A 23,846-nucleotide genomic window follows, 5' to 3' on the forward strand; every position below is an offset into this window, starting at 1 on the left:
AATGATCTGGCTGATCATTATTGACCATAACACAACTATTGCCTTAAATAAAAAGGAAAGAAAATTATATGTTTTACCCAAGAATTTACCTAAATGCTAAAAGTTCTTCATAATGTGCAGAAAGTTCTTCATAATGTGCAGAAAACAGATCGAAAATTCCATGGTTTCAAGTCATTTACATTATTACCCGACTCAATTACGCGAATTTATTTTTCTTTTCACTTGGGCCAACATTTTTTTGAAAGCTGATAATTCTTCTTCAAATCTTTGCCCGTTGATTTTCGCGATATTCGTATAGATTTGACCCATAATTACCCGGCTCAATTACGAGAATTTATTTTTTTCACTTGGACTCAAATTTGTTTAATAGCCGATAATTCTGAAAATTTTTATTTAAATTTGTCATATTTTTTATTTGTTCTTTTGTATTTATAATGACATACATACATATATTTGTCAACCGCGTAATTTAGCATCAAACTCCACGTACTTCCATCATTTTCTAGGTCCACCAGCACCGCCTCTTCGAATTATATCATTATTGTGCTACAATATCGCTTCCTTTCAACGAAATCAATGGACCAAAAGTTATAGGTCTATTTCATATCGAAAGAAATTGAAAAATGTTTGAGGCTTCAAAAAACAACAAAGCCGGCAATAATTTGAAATTCGTAACTCATTGCCAAGTTAATTTTTTTTTTTTTTTGAAGGCGACATTTTTTGTAATTATTTATTTTATTTTTTTTTCATTTGACAAAATGTAAATGTATTAATATAAAGCTAAAGGGCCTCAGCATGACGGCATGATTTAAATCATGCCATCATGCCGATAAACCCCTTTGTGTATATGTGAGATTTACTAGTGTATGGCAAACTCTTCAATCACTATTCCAAAAAATCGATTTTTGTCCCAAAAATTGCATTTTGAGTCGTAAAATCAGTTGTTTTTTTATTCCGTCACAATTCTATTATTTTTGTACACAAAATTATTTACTGACAACTTTCAAAATTAATATTACTCACCAGATTGATAGAGGTTCATTTTCAAAATCAAAACTATTTTAATTTTCTTCATGCATTGTGTGTGTCACACAACATAAATAAACTTTCAAAAAATAACACATACTATGATAAATGCTGTTCGGCATGATGTATAGTGTATGGGGCCCTTTAGAGGTTTCAAAAAACAGCAAAGCCGGCATGGTATAATAGGTTCGTTCGTTTACTCAATAATTTGTACGAATTTGTACAAATTATTACAAAATGTTGTTCGTTTACCCAAAAGTCCAGTAAAAGAGAGTGAATTGAGAGAGCAGATTTGACAGTTGTGTTACTGAGTATTTGCAAATTCTTACAAGGAAAATTTACTCAGTAAGAATTTTCTTGTACCCTCAGCTGATATTTAATCTTTTGTTTTGGTATTTTTTTTTAAACAAACAAAAAATTGTTCTCAAGAAAATTGATTGTTTTGTGAATTTTATTTTGATTTTGTATTATTAAATACCAAAATGGATGAAGAAAACGCAAGTATTTAAAAATAAGGTAGTACAAGAGTAATTGGCGAACGATTTTTTAGGATGAATATTTACTCTATATACACCGAATCTGTAAACATTAATCAACATCAATATATTTCCAAATAAATAGTTAAAACTTACCGGTCACAACCCTTTAAAATGTTTGTGGGGAACAAACAACATCAATTTTCCGCTTGTTATCCATTTTTCTAATAAAAATGCTGTTTTTTAGTTTGCGTCAATTTGTTTGTTGTTTTAATCAGCTGTGTCGAAACAATCTTTTTACTGGATGTTGTTCGTTTACTTTTTGCAGTTTTCTCTCTTGAGAAGGAAAAATTCGTATTTACTCTCTGCAAATTCTTACTGAGTAAATATTACTGGGAAAGTAAACGAACGTACCTAATAATAGAAGGTAACAGCAAGTGTGTTGTACAAAAAACGATACAACAACCACATGGAAATTTGTTGTTGTAAGTTCTACTAGTGTCAACTCATTTGACAGAAAAATGTAAACAAATAAACAAATTATCATCAAATTATTTTTATTTTGAAAATGAATTATTTTCGAATCCTCAAAATAAAAATTGAAAAACATGAATGAAAATCTATCAAATTTATATTTCTATCGCTTCCACATCTTTCCTATAATTGAGCCATTGCCATATATATGTCTAACACATATGAAAATGCTGGGAATAGCGAGTTATTCCTTGAAGAAAGATTTGCTTCCTCAAACTTTCCCAGCAGGCAGATTGAGTAAATTGAATACAGGAGCACATTTAGTAAAGAATAATTTCAAATTGTATGCGTTCCCAATTTTCCAGTTGGGTGATTTTTAAAAACATAATTTGTCAAATTCATATTGACACTAGTATTACGTTGGAATCAAATCAGCAGGGATTTGCTGTTACCTTTTATAATTGTACCATGCAAAGCCGGCAGTAATTTGAAAATCGTACCTCATTGCCAAGTTAATCGTTTTTTTAAGGCGTTCTTTTTTTAATTAAAAAACATTTTTTTTTAATTTGGCATATCAAAAATATATTAATTTTTAAAACTGCAAATTAAATTAAAGAGTCCAAGGGATAAATTTATCGAGTATATCATTTGTAGGTAGGTAAATGTTCAATTTATGCGAGAAGTGCTGCGATTGGTCTTTTCGTTTTTAAGATATTGATGAAAATCTCTATGATCCTTTTTAGGATTTTTAATTTCCCACATATTTGTAGTTTGTATGGACACCATGTAGTGCGAAAAATCGATGCCTGTGGCAGCTCATTACAAGAAGCGGAACACACGTTGGCGGAGCGGCTATTAATTTGATTTTCAATTATTAGAAATTTCATCACCAGGAATCCCAAAATCTTGAGATTCCCATGACATCAATGATAAGTCTGTCATTACCGGATTAACTTCTTTGAACAACGTCAACAAACTAGAGGATATCGTTATGGAATAAAATCGTTGTGAAATAAAATGGTATAGCTTCAACTTTATCTCGAGCCAGTCAGTTCGGACTTGTAACATTCAGGAAAATCCAAAAAGAAAATGAATAATCAAACCGCGAAAATCAAACGTTTCATGTTACAGTTCAAGTAAGCCAGCCACAGATATGGTTTTTCGCACACCAATGTTGTCCCTTGGATTCCCTTATTTTCAAGTTTTACATTAAAATATTTTTATTTTGACAAATTTAAAAAATATTTGAATTACTAAAACGTCGCCTTCAAAAAATATTAACTAGGCAATGAGGTATGAATTTCAAATTATTGCCGGCTTTGTTGTTTGTTGAAACCTCAAACATTTTTCAATTTCTTTCGATATGAAATAGACCTATAACTTTAGGTCCATTGATTGCGTTGAAAGGACGCGATATTTGAGCATAATAATGCTATAATTCGAAGAGGCGTAGCTAAAGAACCTAGAAAAAAATGAAAGTTCCTGGAATTACGCTGCTGTCAAAAATATGGCATTGTGAAAATAAAAAAAAAATGACAAATTTCAATTAAGAATTCTCGAATAGTAATGAAATTCAAACAAATGCGGTTGTCCACGTGAAAAAGCAAATATATGTATATATAAATTAGCAATAACGAGATTTCGTTAAAATTTCGGGAAACTATGGCTCAAATCTACACGAATGCTGCGAAAATAAATAGATAACTGAAATATTTCAAATGTTTGCCTGCGCCTATTATCTGCTTTGTAAATTACATGAAATCGTGAAAATTTCGATCTGATTCTAAAAAATTAGCCGGTGTTTAAATTCATCATAAAAGCAAACAGAAAGAGTGCAAAAATTTCGATTTCTCAATCAAATATTTTCGTCAGGAATCTATGTCGTGTTTCAATTGATAACATTGCAATTTTTTAAATTGAATTTTCTTGGAGAAGGATAATGATAGCACCAACATTCAAAGTTCTCTCTTTATAATAACCGTTCTTTGGCTCTATTCGGGAATACTCGGTAAGTCTCATTCGCTGTATTTAACAAAATTCAAAATCGTATTTTTAAATGCATCACATTATTCGTGCTTTTTATTTTGATAATACATGTAGTAAGAGAATAGACAATGAAAAAAATGAGTTGTTTTTAGTGTTTTAGAAACAAATAAATTTCTTTTGTGTGTCGCAAATAAACGATGAGTGTTGATGTTAGCAAAGAATTTAAATAGAAATAAAATAGTTTTAAATGATAAACAAAAAACTAATACAATATGTGGTTAGAAAAGCGGGTAGTATTTATTTCATCTCAGTTGGATTGCTTGTGCGTTTTGGCACAATTAACCCTTTAAACTGGTCATACCAGCACGCATAACCTCGTCGACCAGCAACAGATTACTGGCAATAACAGAGCAGGAATTCAATATTTGTTTCTTAACAACATAGTTATCGTAAACACCCAAATCGACAGGCTTCATAGGTTCACCAGTGGACAAGTCCAAGCCAACGGGATCAGGATTCAGACGATCTTCTTCAGTCAATTTAACAATAGTATCTTGGGCATCATAACCACTGTTGATGGCCAAATTTTTGGGTATAACCAAGAGGGCTTCAGCAAAGGCTTGAATTCCCAAACGTACTTTACCCTTGACGTTATCCTTGTATTTCATCAATTTGTTGAAAGCACGAACTTCAAAAGCACTTGCTCCGGGAATGACACACTTATCATTGATGGCATTGTTAATGGCTCTCAAACCATCACGAATGGCATCCTTGATTTGGACAATGGTGTGTTTGTTGGGACCCTTAACCAAAATGGTGACAGATTGGGGATTTTTGCATTCTTCCACGAATGTGAATTTGTTTTCACCCAAAACATGTTCATAGACTAGACCAGCATAGCCCAAGTGGGATTCTTCCAAGTCATCCACGGAGTTCATGGCAGTACCACCACAGGCCAAAGCCAAACGTTCCATGTTACGGCGCTTGGCACGACGCAAAGCCAAAATACCTTCCTTGGCAAGGGCATCCAAAGACATGGGGTCAATACCCTTTTGGTTGATAACAACAAAGGACTTCTCGGTACCATCGCAGACTTTACGTTTCAATTCAATGATTTTCTTAACTCTCTGGTCGATGAAATCACGCTCAGCCTTAACGAACTTCTCACGTTCTTCAGCAGTTTTATAGAAGAAACCTGAGTTGACTTCAGATTTCTCGTATTCAAGCGAGACATTGCAAGTCAAGATATATGCATTTTCCAAACGCTTGGGCATATCAGGATGTCTGGCACCATGATCCATGACCAAACCCTTAATCAAAGTGGTATCGGTGGCAGTTTTGTGTTGCATTTCCATAATTTCAATCATGTGCAAGTCGACGGGTTTTTCGTCGTGACGAATGGCCAAGACAGCATCAACACAGACATCGGTCAACAAATCTGCCAAAGCAGCATGAACTTTAGTCTTCAAACTAGTTCTGGCTACATCGGTCAAACTCTTCTTGTTGACCTCAACGGGTACTTTCATGGTATCCAAAACGGCCAAAGCTTGTTCACGGGCCTTTTCAAAACCTTCGGTGACAATGCGAGGATGAAGACCCTCAGCCAAAAAGATATCAGCTTGTTTAAGAAGTTCACCGATGAGAAGAACCGTTGATGTGGTGCCATCACCAGTCGAGTCATCTTGTGCGGTACTGGCACGGGCAATCATAGAAGCGGTAGGATGTTGAATTTGCATTTCATGCAAAAGAACATTACCGTCCTTTGTGATTTTGATGTCGCCAGCTCCAGAAACCAACCTGAGGATTAAAATAATAATGTGAGAAATTAATGATTAGAAAAATAGTCGTAGCGCAGTAGAATCTTTAAAATCGAATTTGCAATAACCCAACAACAATTCATTGGCTAATTACGCTCAAAAGTAAAGGCGTATTTAATTTTTATTTTGTAGATTAATAGTTCCAAAAAGAAACCCAGAATTTAGTTATTGTTCAAATTTAATCAATCTAATATTAGCTCTGGCGCAAGCTTTATAACAAATTGTTAGGTAGTACAATTCGTAGGCTAATTGCGCTATATTATGTATCGAACATGAAAAAAGTAAATATGGACATAAAAATCAATATATTCTTTTGTAAGTTGATGGTTCCGAATAGTGGGTCATTGGGTGACCACTTTCAAAAGAATCAACTAATATTTCTCTTGCACAAGCTTTATAACTAATTGTTTGGTAATACAACAATCCGTAGGCTAATTGCGCTTATTTAAGAGACAGTGAAAACACATTTAATAATAATAAAGGACCCTACCCAGCCTTTACAACACATTTCCTTTACTAAAGTTACATAAAATATTTTCAGCTATTGTCGTTTATATTGTACGAACATTGATATTTGGTATACAATATAATATTCAGAGTTAAATAAACAATTATTCTAGCACCATCTATTTCATGAAATATTCTTTAAGGTGGAAATAATTCATAGCCAAGATGTGCACAAATTGAGAACATTAATTAAGATTATTTTATAATGTTGCTTAAATTGTACGAATATCGATATTTCAAATACAATATCATATTCAGAGTTAATTAGGCATTTTTATCTGGCACAGTCTATTTCATGAATTATTCACTAAAATGAAAATAATTCATAGCCAAACTGTGCATACATAGCAATAACATTTTACAATTATCAATATTAACGCAATTTTTACTAAATTCAATGAAAAACTTCAAGAAATGAAATCATATGGTTGGTTTTTAAAATATTCAAATATCCCTCCTACATTGTAATTTGGGCTGAACCCCATCAACAACGTTTACGCTTTTCAACACTAACACAAATTTGTGTCTGCTGCATCGATGACACATTCATTCAACTAATCTAACCTCACTTTTTTTCAATGAAGCCATCAAATACCGACAGATGCTCCCTAAAACTTAATTTAATCCTTGAAATACTATGAAATTCTTAAAAAATCCTTATCACATTGCGAATATATGCCATAAACTTTAAATTTTACTTACATTTTCATTGTTCCTTTGGGTCCCAAATTGGTTCGCATGACATCTTGCAAGCCTTTGGCAGCCGAGATGTTAATTGCTAAGGCATTTGCAGCACGAGCGAACTCAGCTTTAGGATTCAATAAACTAATTGAAGCCATGTTTGTGTTTTTTTAGTGGAGAATTACTTCAAAAAGAGGTTTCTTTGGATTTTTTTAATAATTTTACACGCTCTAATGAAGATTCTTCCAGAGTAGAGCCGCTGATGACCAATTCAACTTTACACAAAACCTCGGAACAAATGTGCAGATGTCAAATGACTTGTTGGGGTGTTCAGTGCGAGTAAGTTGAACAACAATGAGTGTGTTCAGTGTGATTTGTAGAACAGAGTTGTGTTTGTTTGCTGTTTAGGTTTACAATTGAGTGTTTCTTTTATGGCGGCGGATGGCAATATTCAATTTGCACTGACTTATTTAAAAAAAATAGTTAAAATTTACTTTTTAGGGGGGAAATTTAAATGCACCATAAAATTCCGTTTATAGGATATTGGAATGAAACGACATTTTTTATATCACTCATTTTGAGCATTATCGAAAATATTTTTGACTTAATTTTACCTTACTGGCACATCTCAGCAAATAAAATATGCTGACACCAACATAATTTATTGGGGGAAAATCCATAATTCCTGAGATAAGGAGTTACAATATTCCAAAAATACCCCCACTTTTTATAAAATATCTTTAGAACTACCACTCAAAATCGTTAACGACATTAAATGTTGGCTATTTAGAGAATTAGACTTAAATGAAAATTATTTTCGCATAGTCCACATTTTCCACTTGTCCATAGGAAAAAGTATTAAAACTCTGTGGAAGGCCATCTATTTAGAAACATAATTGAAATAATTAGAAAATGCCGTTCGTGAATCTGAATTGTCTACTCGTCTTAAAAGAGAAAGGCTTAAAATCCCTGGCCGAAACCCGGCTATATTTATTATATTTAAAATCAAAATAAATTCAGTTCACGTAGCCCAATTTCCATCTGTTCCTTCAAGAATTTATAAAACTCCCGGACCCCTATTTTGATAGAATTTGTAATTATAAGAAAATTCTTTGCCAATAGTAAAATTTTCTACCTGTCCAAAGGAGAAAGGCTTCATTTCCCAGCCGAAATTTAAATTAAGGACCCCCTATTTAAAAAAATTGGAAATACAATTCTGTTCGACTAAGGCTCTTTTCTTAAATCCCCTGCCGAATTATTTATAATACGGCTAAAATCAATCATTATCATTATAACTAGACCTCGGATTTTGCATATTTGCATATTTTTTAATAATGAAGATATCGAAATTCTGATTGGACACAAATTCGTTTCAAAGGATTTAGAATTATTTGAAGGGTTCATATTTTTTAATTTTTTGCATATTTGCATATTTTGCATATGCACGAGATATGCAAAAAATATGCAAAATATGCAAAAAATATGCAAAATATGCAAAAAATATGCAAAATATGCAAAATATATGCAAAATATGCAAAAAATATGCAAAATATGCTAGGTCGATATGCAATAAATATGCAAAATATATGCATAAAATATGCAAAATATAGGCCAAATATGCAAAATATATGCTAAAATATGCAAAAATATGCAAAAAATACGCACGGTATGCTAGGTCGATATGCGATAAATATGCAAAATATATGCAAACATATGCAAAATATGCAAACATATGCAAAAATATGCAAAAATATGCAAAATATATGCAAAATATGCAAACATATGCAAACATATGCAAAATATGCAAAAATATGCAAAATATGGAAACATATGCAAAATATGCAAAATATATGCAAAATATATGCAAAATATGCAAAATATGCAAAAAATATGCACGGTATGCTAGGTCGATATGCGAGAAATATGCAAAAAATATGAAAAATATTATTAATATTTCACATATGCAATTATTTTAATCTCAAAAAAAAAAAAAAAAAAAAAACAAAACAAAAAAAAAAAACATTTTTCATGGTAGTTTTCGAATTTGTGTGCTTTCTTTATTTTTAACCTATAGAAATCTAATTTTGTATGTATGCGTTTCATGGTTCAACTGTTAGATTTTTGGGGCATTATGAAAAATTTGCTAAATATATGTATAAAACATGCAAACATATATAGCCGTTATATGGCGATATACTAAAACGTGGACCGATATATCCCATTTCCAATACCAAACATCCTAGGAGTAATAATAATATATGTGCAAAATTTCAAAGTTCTATCTTTAATAGTGCGACCTAGCATACCGTGCATATTTTTTGCATAATTTGCATATTTTTGCATATTTTGCATATTTTTGCATATTTTGCATATGTTTGCATATTTTTGCATATTTTGCATATGCTTGCATATTTTGCATATGCTTGCATATTTTTGCATATGTTTGCATATATTGCATATATTTTGCATATTTTGCATATTTTTGCATATTTTGCATATGTTTGCATATGTTTGCATATTTTTGCATATTTTTCATATTTTTGCATATTTTGCATATTTTGCATATTTTGCATATTTTTGCATATTTTGCATATGTTTGTATATTTTGCATATTTTTGCATATTTTGCATATGTTTGCATATTTTGCATATGTTTGCATATTTTTGCATATTTTGCATATTTTTGCATATTTTGCATATTTTTGCATATTTTTCATATTTTTGCATATTTTGCATATCGACAATGCATATTTTGTATATTTTTTGCATATATTTAACGCATATCGACCTAGCATACCGTGCATATTTTTTGCATATTTTGCATATTTTTTGCATATTTTGCATATTTTTTGCATATTTTGCATATTTTTTGCATATTTTTTGCATATTTTGCATATTTTTTGCATATATTTTGCATATTTTTTGCATATATTTTGCATATTTTTTGCATATTTTTGACATGACCCCAAATATCGATCAATTAAAGCATGAAACGCCTAAATACAAAATTTGAGCCCAATCGGATAAAGCATAAAAAATATGCAAAAATCCGAGGTCTACATATAACCCATCTTCGAACTTGACCTGACTATGGTCAATAGACCAAATCGACGGACTAGCATGACTAAATCCTATAAAATTGTATCCAGCTTATTTCAAAAGGTTACAAACTTTTATTATATAACCTGAATATAGGTGTGACGAGAAAGACAAAGAGATAATTAGAAGTGGGAGTTATAAAGAAGTAGTTAACGAGAATATGATCTGCATTCTGGGCGACTTAATGGTTTCCCTATACCTAAGGTGACCATACGTCCTCTTTTTTAGAGGACAATCATCTATTTTAACAGGATGTCATCTATAAATTGTATGTCCTCTATCTGTCATCTATTTTGTTGATTTGTCAGCCTTGTTATCTATATTTTTAAGCCTAGATCAATATTAATTTTTGTAAATTAAAACAAATTAATAAATAAATTTTATGAAATTTCAGTGCAATATTTAGAAAAGGTTTCCGAATTTTTAGACACATTTTCCAACCGAACTATTTGTTATTTTATATTTTAAGTTCTAAATGTGTAAAGAAATGTCCCAGAAAAATTATTACATTTTGCTAATTTCAGGGTTTCTGGACATGTTTTGCAATTGAATTGATTACAATTTGATATTTTGGGTTCTTTGTTTATAGGTGTCCCCAAAATTGGCTGTAATTTACTATTCCTTGTGGCTTATGTTGTAAAATATTTTTGGAAAACATAGTCGACATAAGCCTACTTCTTTGCTATGCTTATATACAGATCCCAAGATTATTCGCTCCGGACCAAAAATTTGACCCTTAACGACTTAACGACTTCTTAAAACTATTTTATATATTTATATGTAAATCTAAAGGTACATTTAATACAAATCACATTTTCCGTACCAACAAATTGTTTTTTTTTTAACTAGAATCAAGCCTGACAATTTAAAAAAGTATGTGAAGTGAAAGTACGTGGAAGTGAACTACAATTTAAGAGTTCCAAACGGAGTTACTTTAATCGAATGCTAAAGAATGTGACATTATTACAATTTCTTTTTTAGATATTCATTTTTATTCTAGCGAAAATAAGTTCCATAATAAAAATCATCATCTCTTCAACTTTTTTTAAATCTATGTTATATTTTTATTCAAAAGATCTTCAATGCACAGCTTCACATTCTTCATAATGCCTTAATTTCATTCAGTGGCCAAATTCTACAAATGGCTCTACTTCTTACAAGGCCCAATGGTATTGGACCATAATATCGAGAATCGGAGCTATTTGTACTATTGTCACCTTCAACCCATACAAACCCCTTTGGCACATATTCATCATTGAAGGTGGGTGTATATTTATCTACTGATTTACTCAGCGATTCATCTTCTTTACTCTCCGCCAGTTTTTCCGTAATGATTTTATCACCCGGCAGACCAATGACTCGTTTGCAAATGTACTGGTCAGGATTTGTGGGTGAAACAGCAATGACTATATCACCACGTTTGGGTTTGTGAAAACGTGTGGTTATTCTTTCCGTTAGTAGTATATTATTGGAGAACAGCGTGGGTTCCATTGAGGGACCATTGCACTGGAATTATACAAATTAAAATATATTAGTATAAGTATTAGTATATTGTAGATGTTATGAAGTCTTGTTCCATACATAATAGTTATTTTTTTACACATAATCACCTCAATTTATGTTCGAACATACCACAACAAAATCTCCTACATATTCAAAGAAACAATGTGTCACACACATATACTGGATGCTGTATTTGGCTATATCCTTAAGGTGGGATACAAATTTCATAGTTAATTATTAACCTATTTTTTTATTAATTTTCTAACTTATAATAAAGCTAACAATAACAAAAGACAGCTGTTTCCAGGGTAAAATTCTAAAGAACAGTCAGCTGATTATGAATCTAGTTGTCAAAATACATAAGGTATGTTCGATAACATTATAAAAGTAAATAAAGTTCTCGGCCATTTTAATAATGTTTACATGGTACAATTATAAAAGGTAACAGCAAATCCCAGCTGATTTGATTCCAACGTAGCACTAGTGTCAATATGAATTTGACAAATTATGTTTGGCTTAACTCTAGTTTAGTAAAAACGATCAGATTTTTCTGAAATTTTTTCCAGATGTAGGTATTTTTACCCTAATTATGGGGATATATTTTTTTCTTGGGGGACGTACCCGGTTACCCGGTTATTTGACCCGAAAGTTCGGGTCCGGGTACCCGCTTATACCCGGTTCTACGGATCCGATCAATACAAAATGGGTCTCATTTTAAAGGTAAAATACCTTTCCAATGAGTGGTGATATGATGGGGTTATCTCAAACCGTTTTGGAGACACAGCCAAATAACTGGATTTTGGACCCCTATTTTTTTGAAAAACTCCCTAAAAGTCGAACTTGGGTCCATTATAGTCCCTCTCCACAACCGACTCAAATGATAGACCACAATTTGCCCTTTCCAAAATGGTGTGATATGTGGCTGTATCTGCTGTGGATCAAAAGATATGGGCCTTAGAACCCTACAAAAACAAGAAAATTCTGTCGCGTAGCCGGTGTTGGTACCTGTCCATAGGAGAAAGTCTTAAATCCCCGGCCGAAGGCCGTCTACCCAAAAAACTATTCTATATAAAATGAGATTCTGTCGCGTAGCCGGTGTTGGTATCTGTCCATAGGAGAAAGTCTTAAATCCCCGGCCGAAGGCCGGCTACCCAGAAAACTATTCTATATAAAAGGAGAATCTGTCGCGTAGCCGGTGTTGGAACCTGTCCATAGGAGAAAGTCTTAAATCTCCGGCTACCCATAAAACTATTCTATATAAAAGGAGATTCTGTCGCGTAGCCGGTTTTGGTACCTGTCCATAGGAGAAAGTCTTAAATCCCCGGCCGAAGGCCGGCTACCCAAAAAACTATTCTATATAAAAGGAGATTCTGTCGCGTAGCCGGTGTTGGTATCTGTCCATAGGAGAAAGTCTTAAATCCCCGGCCGAAGGCCGGCTACCCAAAAAACTATTCTATATAAAATGAGATTCTGTCGCGTAGCCGGTGTTGGTATCTGTCCATAGGAGAAAGTCTTAAATCCCCGGCCGAAGGCCGGCTACCCAGAAAACTATTCTATATAAAAGGAGAATCTGTCGCGTAGCCGGTGTTGGAACCTGTCCATAGGAGAAAGTCTTAAATCTCCGGCTACCCATAAAACTATTCTATATAAAAGGAGATTCTGTCGCGTAGCCGGTGTTGGTACCTGTCCATAGGAGAAAGTCCTAAATCTCCGGCCGAAGGCCGGCTACCCAGAAAACTATTCTATATAAAAGGAGATTCTGTCGCGTAGCCGGTGTTGGTACCTGTCCATAGGAGAAAGTCTTAAATCCCCGGCCGAAGGCCGGCTACCCAAAAAACTATTCTATATAAAAGGAGATTCTGTCGCGTAGCCGGTGTTGGTATCTGTCCATAGGAGAAAGTCTTAAATCCCCGGCCGAAGGCCGGCTACCCAGAAAACTATTCTATATAAAAGGAGATTCCGTCGCGTAGCCGGTGTTGGTACCTGTCATATATCATATCTTTGCATTTGCATATAAGACATTCATGTTAATACTAAACATGAATTTGACATAGTCGGTTTGCAGGGTTCTAAGGTCCATATCTTTTGATCCACAATAGATACAACCACATGCCGTACCATTTTGGAAAGAGCAAATTGTAGTCTATCATTTAAGTAAGGAGTCGAGAGGGACCATAATGGACCCAAGTTCGACTTTTAGGGAGTTTTTCATAAAAATAGGGGTCCAAAATCCAGTTTTTTGGCTGTGACTCCAAAACGGTTTGAGATAACCCCATCATATCACCACTCATTGGAAAGGTAATTTTATAACCTTTAAAATGATACCCATTTTGTATTAATCGGATCCGTAGAACCGGGAATAACCGGGTACCCGGACCCGAACTTTCGGGTCAAATAACCGGGTAACCGGGTACGTCCCCCAAGAAAAAAAAACATTCCCATAATTAGGGTCAAAATACCTACCTCTGGAAAAAATTTCAAAAAAATCGGGTCGTTTTTACTAAACTAGAGTTGTTCCCGGTTTTCAATTTACTCAATCTGCCTGCTGGGCAAATTTGAGGAAATAAATCTTTGTTCATGGAATAACTCGCAATTCCCTGCATTTTCATATGTGTTACACATATAAGTGGCAATGGCTCAATTATAGGAAAGATGTGGAAGCGATAGAAATATAAATTTGATAGATTTTCATTCACGTTTTTCAAATTTTATTTTGAGGATTCGAAAATATTTAATTTTCAAAATAAATATAATTTGATAATAATTTGTTTGTTTGTTTACATTTTTCTGTCAAATGACGTCGACACTAGTAAAACTTACAACAATAAATTTCCATGTGGTTGTTGTATCGTTTGTTGTACAACAACACTTGCTGTTACTTTTTATTATTATACCATGTAATGTTTAGAATAAATCAAAACTCTGTGTTAAAATTCTCTTCAATTCAGTCCATAATTAACGATACGGACTCGAGTATCAGTAATTATGGGGAATTTTATGTTAAATTGATAAAAACTGGTGAATAGTATGTCGAGTGGATGTCGAGAATCGCATTCGCTTCGAGGATAATGCGATCTTAGTGTCAATATGTTATTTACAATTAGCTCCGCTTCTGGAAAAACACATAAAGTTTTAGATAATCATCGGATAATATTTCGGGTATTAAGGAAGAATTATCCAAGGACATGTTGTCCTCAAATTGATAATTATTATATTGATGTGTTCACGGGATGTGGGAATCACAGCATAAATATTTACAGAGGATCATATATTCTGATATTGCTTGATTTTATCATTATAACCAAATATTGCACAATTTGGTCCAGACTAGAGAATTAGACCCATAAAAAGTCCAGTTGTTTTTTTATTAATAATTTTTTATACCCTCCACCATAGTATGGAGGATATATTTCTTTTTCCCTTTGTAACTCATCGGTATAATATTCTGGATCAGCGTAAAAATCTATGACGATCTAATTATGTCCGTCTGTCTGTTGTAGAGTCGTCTTTTGTCTGCAGGTCCATGTTTAGGCATAGCTCCCATATAAGGGTACCCTCCAATTTTCGGTATTTTGGGGTTCTTGAGCGCGTTTTTATTGGATACCAAATTTCTCCACTAAAAATTAAAAATATAGGTACACTTTTTCTGGTAGCCCCCATATAAGGGTAACCCCCAAAATTCAGTATTTTGGGGGTTTTGAGCGTATTTTTCGACTGAATTGGCTGTAATTTAGTATTTTGAGTTCTTATTGGGTAGGAAATCTCCCCACAAAAAAATATAAATAGTAGTTCCCATATAACGATACCCTCAATTTTCAGTATTTTGGGGTTCCTGAGCGCATTTCTCAACCGCATTCGCTGAAATTTTGGCACTTTGCGTTCTTATTGGATATTTAATCTCTCCACTAAAAATTATAAATATAGATCCACTTTTTCCGGTAGTCACCATATAAGGGTACCCCCTAATTTTCAGTATTTTGAACACGTTTTCCAATCAAATTCGCTGAAATTTGATGCAGTGCTTTCTTTTTGGGAATTCAATTTATCCACTAAAAATTATAAATATAACGGAACTCCCAAATTTTCAGTATTTTGAGAGGTTTTTAATCGAATTCGCTGAAATTTTGTACATTGTATTCCCGCATTTTTGCCTATCCCCCATATAATGATACCTATCGATTTTAGGTATTTGTTATATTTGGCGAGAATGAAGGTATTTTTTATTCGAATTGAGCTATGTCAGCCCTCAATTAGGCATAGTAATTCCAAAACGATGTAATCAATATTGGTCCCACTTTAGGTATAGCCTCCAGAGACTTACGCATACAATTCTTTTTCTCCAATGACAATTTTCATATTGAACCAGCAGCTTCCACCCTACCACCGAAATAAAATCATCATATATTGTGTTATTGTCGTCAATATCGGTCGACCTTTTGGTGGTCGACCCGGACGAACTTAACCCCTTTCTCACTTGTTAATCTTCAGATGATAAACAGCGGAAATGTTTTTGTTTGTATTGTATTTTAAATTAAACTATTTTTAATCTTTGTCGTCCTAGTAAGAAACTAAATGATTTTTTAATGACTCCGCAGGTTTTTTTTTTTTCAAAAACAATCTTCCAAATGCTAACTGGGTGCTTACTGGGTTTAGATTGTGTCAATATTGGTAGAATTGTCCTATAGGAAGTTAGTATTAATGGCAGTTGGTCACACAACCCTTCCCCATCAGATTGTCAAAATATAGCCCATGTTAAATCATATAGTAGTCTCAATATCACCTTTCCTCCTAACAAAATAAAATTACCATTATTTTTGTTACACATTTACACATTGAAATAGATTTCTTCGTTTTATTTTATTTAATTTTCTTAGCTTAAAATGCTTACAACAATATATCTTGTTTTTTGTTTGTTTCTTTTTAATTTTAAATTCTCAAAATGTTTGCACTTCGTTTTAGAAGTAAAATAGAAACAAAGTTCTGGCCAATACTTCTTCTTCTTGCTCTTTCAACATTGTTTTCAAATAATGAAAAATATAAAAAAAAACATTTGGTTGCAGAGTATGATTTGGAAATAAAAATCATAATAAAAAAACAAAATGTTTAACTACTTAAAAATTATTTTTGTTTAGCAAATAATAATAATTTAAATAAATTATTAAAAAATACATAATTGTAAAAATTTAAATAACCTATAAAACTACAAACAATGTACAAAGATTTAGTATCAGTGTGAGTGTGTGTATAGAGAGGAAAATAAGAACTACATATACATAGAAAAATCAGAGTAACTTTTGTAGATTTCTTTACAAAAAAGAAAAAAAATAATAAATAAAATTGGAATATGTAGTTGTTCTATATCGCACATTTTTGTTGTTTACAACAAAACAAATATGGACACGTTAGTTTGCAAGGAAGACCACCTTGCGAACGATTGCATCTCTTGGACTGTGGTAATCAATATCTTAAAAACTAATAAGGAAAACTGTAAACAGCATATTTTTTTGGCCGCTTTATTCTGAACGTTTGCTGGCTTCTTTGGCACGTTTCTCTAAACGTTCTCGTTTATCAACGCCAGCCAAATCTATGCTGGCCACATAGGCATGCATGCAGCTGATTAGAGCTTTCAATACAGCTAAGGGGCCTGTAAGGACAGCGACCATTTTGAACAATGACATACCAAAAACTGTAAATAAAAATAATAACAAATTAATAAATGTTTTCATAATTAGCTACTGAAAAGTTGTTTTATGACTTACTCATTGGTCCAGTGGTAAAATGCAATACATAGAGACTTATGTAAAATGCTTCATTGACGCAGCACATAAAAGTCAAAACATCCTTTTTGTAATAAATACGCATAACAATATTTTCACTGAGATCGGTGGCTTTGTGTGAGGTTTTGCCAACAACAACACTCCTGTAAAATTTTGAAAAAATAAACATAAAATCAGAAAACTGTCCGGATATGTATTGTATCAAGTCAGGTCAGTACTTACGTTTGCATGTATAACCAATGGCAGGCAACATCAATGGCCATGGACAGCTGGAACCAAAACATATATTCTGGATAGAATAAACTGAGGGTCACCATCAAGCCCATGGTACCGCAACGATCAGTAAGCTGATCCAACATGGCACCAAAACGTGTGCCTAAAAATAAACATATGTGGAAATTAATAAACAATTCTTGTGGGAGAAATAAACAATTAACAGATGTTAGATTTCACTTATAAAAAAGTAAAAAAAAAACATTATTTAGTATCGAATTAGAAAACAATTTGTATTCGATTAAAATATACAAAAACTACTTTCAATATATAAATACATATGTTCGAAATGATTAAATTTTCCATCCCTTGACCATACTACATCTATATAAGAATTGATTTTTAATTAGCTATGAGGTCATTATACGCCAACAACATATATTTCTTTTTTCCCATAATTGCGGATTCTCCAACCATGACATTGAACTGCATGTATACATTTTAAAGCAATGAATTCATATGCATTCCGTAACCTAATTGGCACCGTACATATACTGAGAGCCCAAAACAAACAATGTATTTTGTGAGAGTGCCACAACAATATTCAAACAATGAGATGCATATATAAATACACTTGTTGATTAGAGATAAAAAGAAATAAAGAAAAAACGCAATAGATAAGGAAATGAGAAGAAAAAGATGCATCTGAATGGTATGTATCTCAAAATATGACGTCAATAGAAAAAAGTAAACAAAAGATAATTGGCATCATCACAATATGTAAGACATTACCAATTAACTTTGCTGCACATTTTCATGCAAAAAAAAAAAAAAAAAAAAAATGAATATAAACTAACTTGTAAACTAAGTCGACACCTAATGATATGGTAATGCAGCGAACATGACGTGTAAATGCCTTCTGTAGATGTCAAACAGAATAGAAAATTTTCAAAATGTTTTTCTCTAATAAAGAAATGCTTATTGTTAATATGCTTTGTACGATTTTGTACCAAACGTACTGCGGAATTTACTTCTATCAATTCAGAATATAAACGTTTTAGCCCAATTACTTTTTAGTTTGCTTTAGAATTGGCATCAATTTCTGTTTCTACCATAGCTTGTCTCTGGCTTAGCCATGATATTACCCCTCCAGGAAATTTTACAACACCAATCGGAAGATCTACATCTTCCGATTTTCAAACATTCGCCAAAATCTTCATCTCTGTAGCATTCTAGCTTTTGAGCATGTTCGTTGTTGTTGTATATTCCGTTGTTGTAAAATATTCCATAATTAATTGTTCCAGATTTGTAACTAAAAACTCTTAACTCGGATAATATCATCGTTGGATAGATTTTCTAGCATAAATCTTTCCAGAATTCTGCAGATTAAAAAAGTAATTTGCATCTTTGGGGGTTATTTTGAATTATCTTCTCAACTCTTCCAAAAAAAAGGTTCCAGCTAGTCGGGGTCCGTAGCAGCTAGTAGACCATCGTCTACATGAAAAGCTAGTATTAATTTATTCCCTTCTTTATTTCGTATGTATATACAGAAATCGGCGTCATTTGCTATAAAACCGATTTTTAATAAATATTTCCAAATCTGCGATTTCAACACCGCGGAGCTTGCTTTAATCCATAAAACTCTTTTTATACCCTCCACCATAGTATGGAGGGTATATTAATTTTGTTTTTCCGTTTGTAACTCCTCGAAATAATCATTTCCGACCCTATAAAGTATATATATTCTTGATCAGGGTATCCCCCATATAAAGGTACCTCCCAATTTTCAGTATTTTGGGGGTTTTGATCGTATTTTTCCGCCGAATTAGTTGTAATTTAGTATTTTGAATTCTTAACAGGTACCAAGTCTCTCCACAAAAAATTATGAATATAGATCCATTTTTCCGGATAGCCCCCATATAAGGGAACTCCCAATTTTCGGTATTTTGGGGTTCTTGAGCGTGTTTTCAACCGAAGTTGCTGCAATTTGGTATTTTGTAGTCGTATATGGTAACAAATCTCTCTACAAAAAATATTAATATTCACCCCTTTTTTTGGGTAGTCCCCATATAACCCCTTTTTTGTATTAAAATGGTTATTTGATTTGTTCCGCGTTTTGTTCTAAGACTCTGTTGTAATCATTTCACCTGCGGAGGATAGCGAGATAAAAAATTAAAACGTAAGGTTCGATAATGAACTATAGCCGCATTTAGACCTAGCCCCCGTGTGGAGGTTTCAGAAGGAGTGGACCAATATTCCCCATCTTCGAATTTGAATTATCAATTAAAAATTTCTAAAATTTGTATTTTGGTTTACATAATCCGTTTTAGACATGTCGGTATATGTCCGCTTTTTGGTATGTTCCCTATATTTTCATTTCTAGTACCTGTCAGTATATCTATGGTGGAGGGTATCCAAAGTTCGGACCGGCCGAACTTAACGCTTTTTCACTTGTTATGTTTACAAACTCTTTATTGTCCTACCCTAAAATTTCAATCCTTGCATTGCATATTGATAATAGTAACACTAATCAAAGCAATAAAAAATAACATTAGAAAACATTGGGTTTCATACCGTCTTACTTTAACATACCTTTTTTATCACAATTTTTTATCCAATTACCCCGTTTCACCCATATCTACTTCACATGACCTGGCATGCTATTTAGATATGTGTTTGTCATTAAATTGATTTAATTGAGGTATTATTATAAATTTTCCGATATTGTAATAAACGACAATTCATATTTATAAAAATAGTAATAAAAGCCATCTTTATAACTGACTACGATTTGTGTGTGATGTGAGAATTGTTTAGCTTGATAATAGCAACAATAACAATCTAACCGGCGGCATTATAAGAGAGTGAGAGAAATAAACAAGCACGTAAACAAATCCAATCTCTGATAAAGGCTACAACAACAATGCTGAATTTATGATGATTAAACATAAATAAACCCGTATAACAAAAAAGCCACCACCTCACACCCCACCTGCATACGGCGGCAGATGGATGACGACAGGTAATCAATAAACGCTATATATACATACACACACAGCGGGCTAGATAAGACAAACTAGTGCAGAGTTAATAAATAGTAACTATTTGCAATTGGAAGTACTTACTCTGATTAAATGCTCGAGCTGCATGACCATCCACTGCATCCAGTAGGGCGCTTATTGCATAACACCAACCGGCAACCACATAATTGGTGGACATGCACCAAAATGCTATTAAAGCCAACACAATACGGGCATACCCTAGAATGGAAAATGCAAAAAGAAGATACATTTAAAACAAGTCCAAATACATAATAGACTATCGAAGTCGAGAAAATTCCAAAGTTCCATACGTGTGTCTGGGCGCAAAAGCTAAATTTAATAATAATCATGTACAGAAAAAAGAAACAGCATAACCACCACCATCATCGTCGTTATCATTATTTTCCACTAGATGGTATTGGGGGGTTGTAGACAGCCTTCCTCCAATGGGTCGTTAATTAAATTATACACTTTCTTCCACAATGTTTCATTTGAGAAGAAAATAGGTTTTGGTGTTTTTTTCAGCTTCAGGTGTTTTTCTTTTCGTACAACTCATCTCATCTGGTTGCTGTTGTTCTTTTGTTGTTGTTGCAGAGCATGTTATTTATTTAATTACTCACTCACCAATCAAATTTGGTACGAAGAGAAAAATATTATCGTGTTGTGGCACAGTCACCATTGTGAACTTCTTTTTTACTCTAGAAGTTTTCAAATATACCGGCTGTTAATTGTTGGATTGCAATTTGCAAATTATTTGTATTCTTTTTTAATTTGCTTTTCGTTTTTTTGGTTTCTCAGTGCTCCGCAAACTGCTTCTCCGTTCTAAGTGGTTTTGACAATTGTTGTGTATTGTTCTGCTCACAACAAATGTAGGGATCTGTAAGTCGATATTTGACTAATCGATTGATGGGTAATAGGGATGTTTAGATTGAAACGTCAACAATCGATTGTTTGCATTCACATATTGGTTTTTGACGGCGTTAAATTTATTCGGAATTGCAAAATAACGATTTTTGGGAATTTTAAAAAAATAGACTACAGTTCGTCTTCGGACGGCTCACAAGAAAGATTTAAAGAGTTAATCATGCCTACAGGCTTAAAAAAAATCAAAATGGCGCTGTGTTAGGCTTTGCTTAACTCGCCACGTGTTTTATTATCGAACTACGAAAATATAAGAAAATCTCGTTTAACTCTCGCATATTGTTTATGGTCTTATACCTTCTATCCAATTAGCAAGTGGACTAGCTGGAGGAGTAACTGCCTCGGTCTATGCCAGTGTGGTCCGTTTAGTGAGTGAGGATGCCTTCGAATCCGAAGAAATACGCCAGTTATTTTAACCGATATTTTGTGGAATATCCCGATAACGAAAGAGAGAGCAATGGAGAAGTATTCAGACCTGTCAGAACGTTGCCCTGTGAACTGCAACAGGATGCCTCCTCCCCTTTGCCTTACGTCAGTATACCGCTATGCTTTCCTTACGGTACCTTTTTGGGTAATTTAGAGAGAATCATATGATGAATAGAATTTTCCACCCAGGCGAGTCGGGATCCACATGTTCTAGAGAGAGAGAGAGAGAGGAGAGAGAGAGAAAAGGAACCTCTACATCGATTTTCGTATCATGCAGGTCTAAATTGCTAAATATTGATGCAGTTGCCGCAGCGCTGAATAAATACAGAGTGAATACCGTTCTCGGAGCCTAAGCTTAAAGTAGTTTTGTCCCAATTATGTTCAGAATGTTGCAGTCGTCTCAATTCGTATAAAATTGCTACAACAACCAGCCTATGGTTTGGTAGAAAAAACTAATGTAAGAGCCAAGGTCATAAACTACGGGAATAAGGAGCCTGCCGAAATCCTTATTAAGGAAGTAAATGGTCTTGAATCCCTCTGGATGAAATCCACATCTATGCACCGGATTGACTCGGAGAAACCAACTTCCGACCAAAGACTGTCAACCCGGATTGTTTGCTTCAAATTCTTCCGGTCCATGTCAGCATTGAGACAAACCCCGGACCATGGTTCTGCACCGTTTGTCACAACCGCATCAACGATAGGCCTATATCCGTGAGATGCAACGGATGTGGAGAATGGGCACATTTCATAAGTTGTTCCGTTCTTAGACGGGTACAGGAGGGAAGGGACTACATTAATTCGGAAGGGACTACATTAATTCGTACTGCGCCAAAGCAAACCACAGCGAGTCGTCGTGTCCGCAAAAGCAAATCTACGCCGCATTCACTATCACCGCACATTGCTGTCATAGCTGCTGATAATGTACCATATCTCCAATTTGAGTGCGATGAACTTCGTGATTGTGGATCTTATTAGTCGCAGAAGTATTATGGTCGTGGCGATCCAGAAAACGAATTAGAACAACAACTGCAGTCCTTAGAGTGGGATGGATACAATGTCATAAGGAAGAATCGTACGAGAGGTGGAGCCTTATCATTGTTATTGGACCCATCATGCATGGAATGTATGAGGGTAGCGGTCAAGTGTGGTACCTCCGAGGTGAATGTGCTTAACGTATACATTCCGCCGTTAAATAGCTGTACTCTGTGATCCTTGCTGATATTAGTTATCTTTTGGAAGGCATTAACCGTGGGTAGGGCGTGGGTAGGGGATTTCAATGCACACCATGGCATTCCGTCCTAGGTAATGACTATGGGGGCAGGGCGCTGGCCGAGCAAATAGAAAGCTCAACGTTTTGCACGGTGAATGAGGACATACTGCCAAAGTTCACCGGACATTTCCATCGTGGCTTCAGGCCTGACGTGGCTTGTCAGCTCGTCATTTCATTGGAGTCAAATCATCTCCCTGTTATCATTCGACTTCATAACTGAACCAACCAGTCGCTTCAGAGAACTGTCCAATCCTTCTGATGCTCGGGTAGCAAAAAGTAATTTCCGGGTCATTATCACGGCTGCAGCCTGAATTCCCAGCACCGGCAGCGGTTTAAGAAAATGGGCATCATGAGCTTCGTCGTACTAACCTAAAATCAGAGAAATGATTCGAGAGTGGCATGGCAAGGATAAGAGTATTGCGCCTTCAAGTGAAGGAAGAACCACCATAATTTACGTTGGAGGATGCTGCAAGTGCCATCAGAAGCGTAAATCATCCAAAGCGCATGGTACGGATGGAATCTCCATGCAGTTTGAGGAGCCAGGAGTGGAGTACCTAACCATAGTCCTCAACTTTTCGTTAGCCACTCTAATAGTTTCCCATGCCAGGAAAATGGGCATGCCAGGGT

General features: G+C 34.1%; 3 protein-coding genes across 3 annotated transcripts; all 3 read right to left on the bottom strand.

The window, feature by feature from the left end:
• Window positions 1–4,237: 4,237 nt before the first annotated feature.
• Window positions 4,238–7,126, bottom strand: LOC133334712 (T-complex protein 1 subunit zeta). The gene is made up of 2 exons (XM_061543041.1): window positions 6,989–7,126; window positions 4,238–5,759 (listed from the first exon to the last, which is right to left on the bottom strand). Exons 1-2 carry the CDS (start codon window positions 7,123–7,125, stop codon window positions 4,301–4,303), a joined length of 1,596 nt encoding a protein of 531 aa, XP_061399025.1. The 5' UTR covers window position 7,126; the 3' UTR covers window positions 4,238–4,300.
• A 4,040-nt stretch (window positions 7,127–11,166) lies between these two features.
• On the bottom strand, window positions 11,167–11,799 carry LOC133334709 (mitochondrial inner membrane protease subunit 1). Its single transcript, XM_061543039.1, has 2 exons — window positions 11,698–11,799; window positions 11,167–11,571 (listed from the first exon to the last, which is right to left on the bottom strand). Exons 1-2 carry the CDS (start codon window positions 11,794–11,796, stop codon window positions 11,167–11,169), a joined length of 504 nt encoding a protein of 167 aa, XP_061399023.1. The 5' UTR covers window positions 11,797–11,799.
• A 5,237-nt stretch (window positions 11,800–17,036) lies between these two features.
• On the bottom strand, window positions 17,037–21,287 carry LOC133334702 (CDP-diacylglycerol--inositol 3-phosphatidyltransferase). The gene is made up of 5 exons (XM_061543033.1): window positions 21,224–21,287; window positions 20,684–20,818; window positions 17,568–17,721; window positions 17,328–17,488; window positions 17,037–17,254 (listed from the first exon to the last, which is right to left on the bottom strand). The coding sequence occupies exons 1-5, from the start codon at window positions 21,276–21,278 to the stop codon at window positions 17,082–17,084; spliced, it is 678 nt and encodes a 225-aa protein (XP_061399017.1). The 5' UTR covers window positions 21,279–21,287; the 3' UTR covers window positions 17,037–17,081.
• Between the last annotated feature and the right edge of the window lie 2,559 nt (window positions 21,288–23,846).

This window comes from Musca vetustissima, unplaced genomic scaffold, assembly GCF_032173495.1.
Source record: "Musca vetustissima isolate MV318-11 ecotype Yass unplaced genomic scaffold, APGP_CSIRO_Mvet_v1 utg15206, whole genome shotgun sequence".
Taxonomy (NCBI): domain Eukaryota; kingdom Metazoa; phylum Arthropoda; class Insecta; order Diptera; family Muscidae; genus Musca; species Musca vetustissima.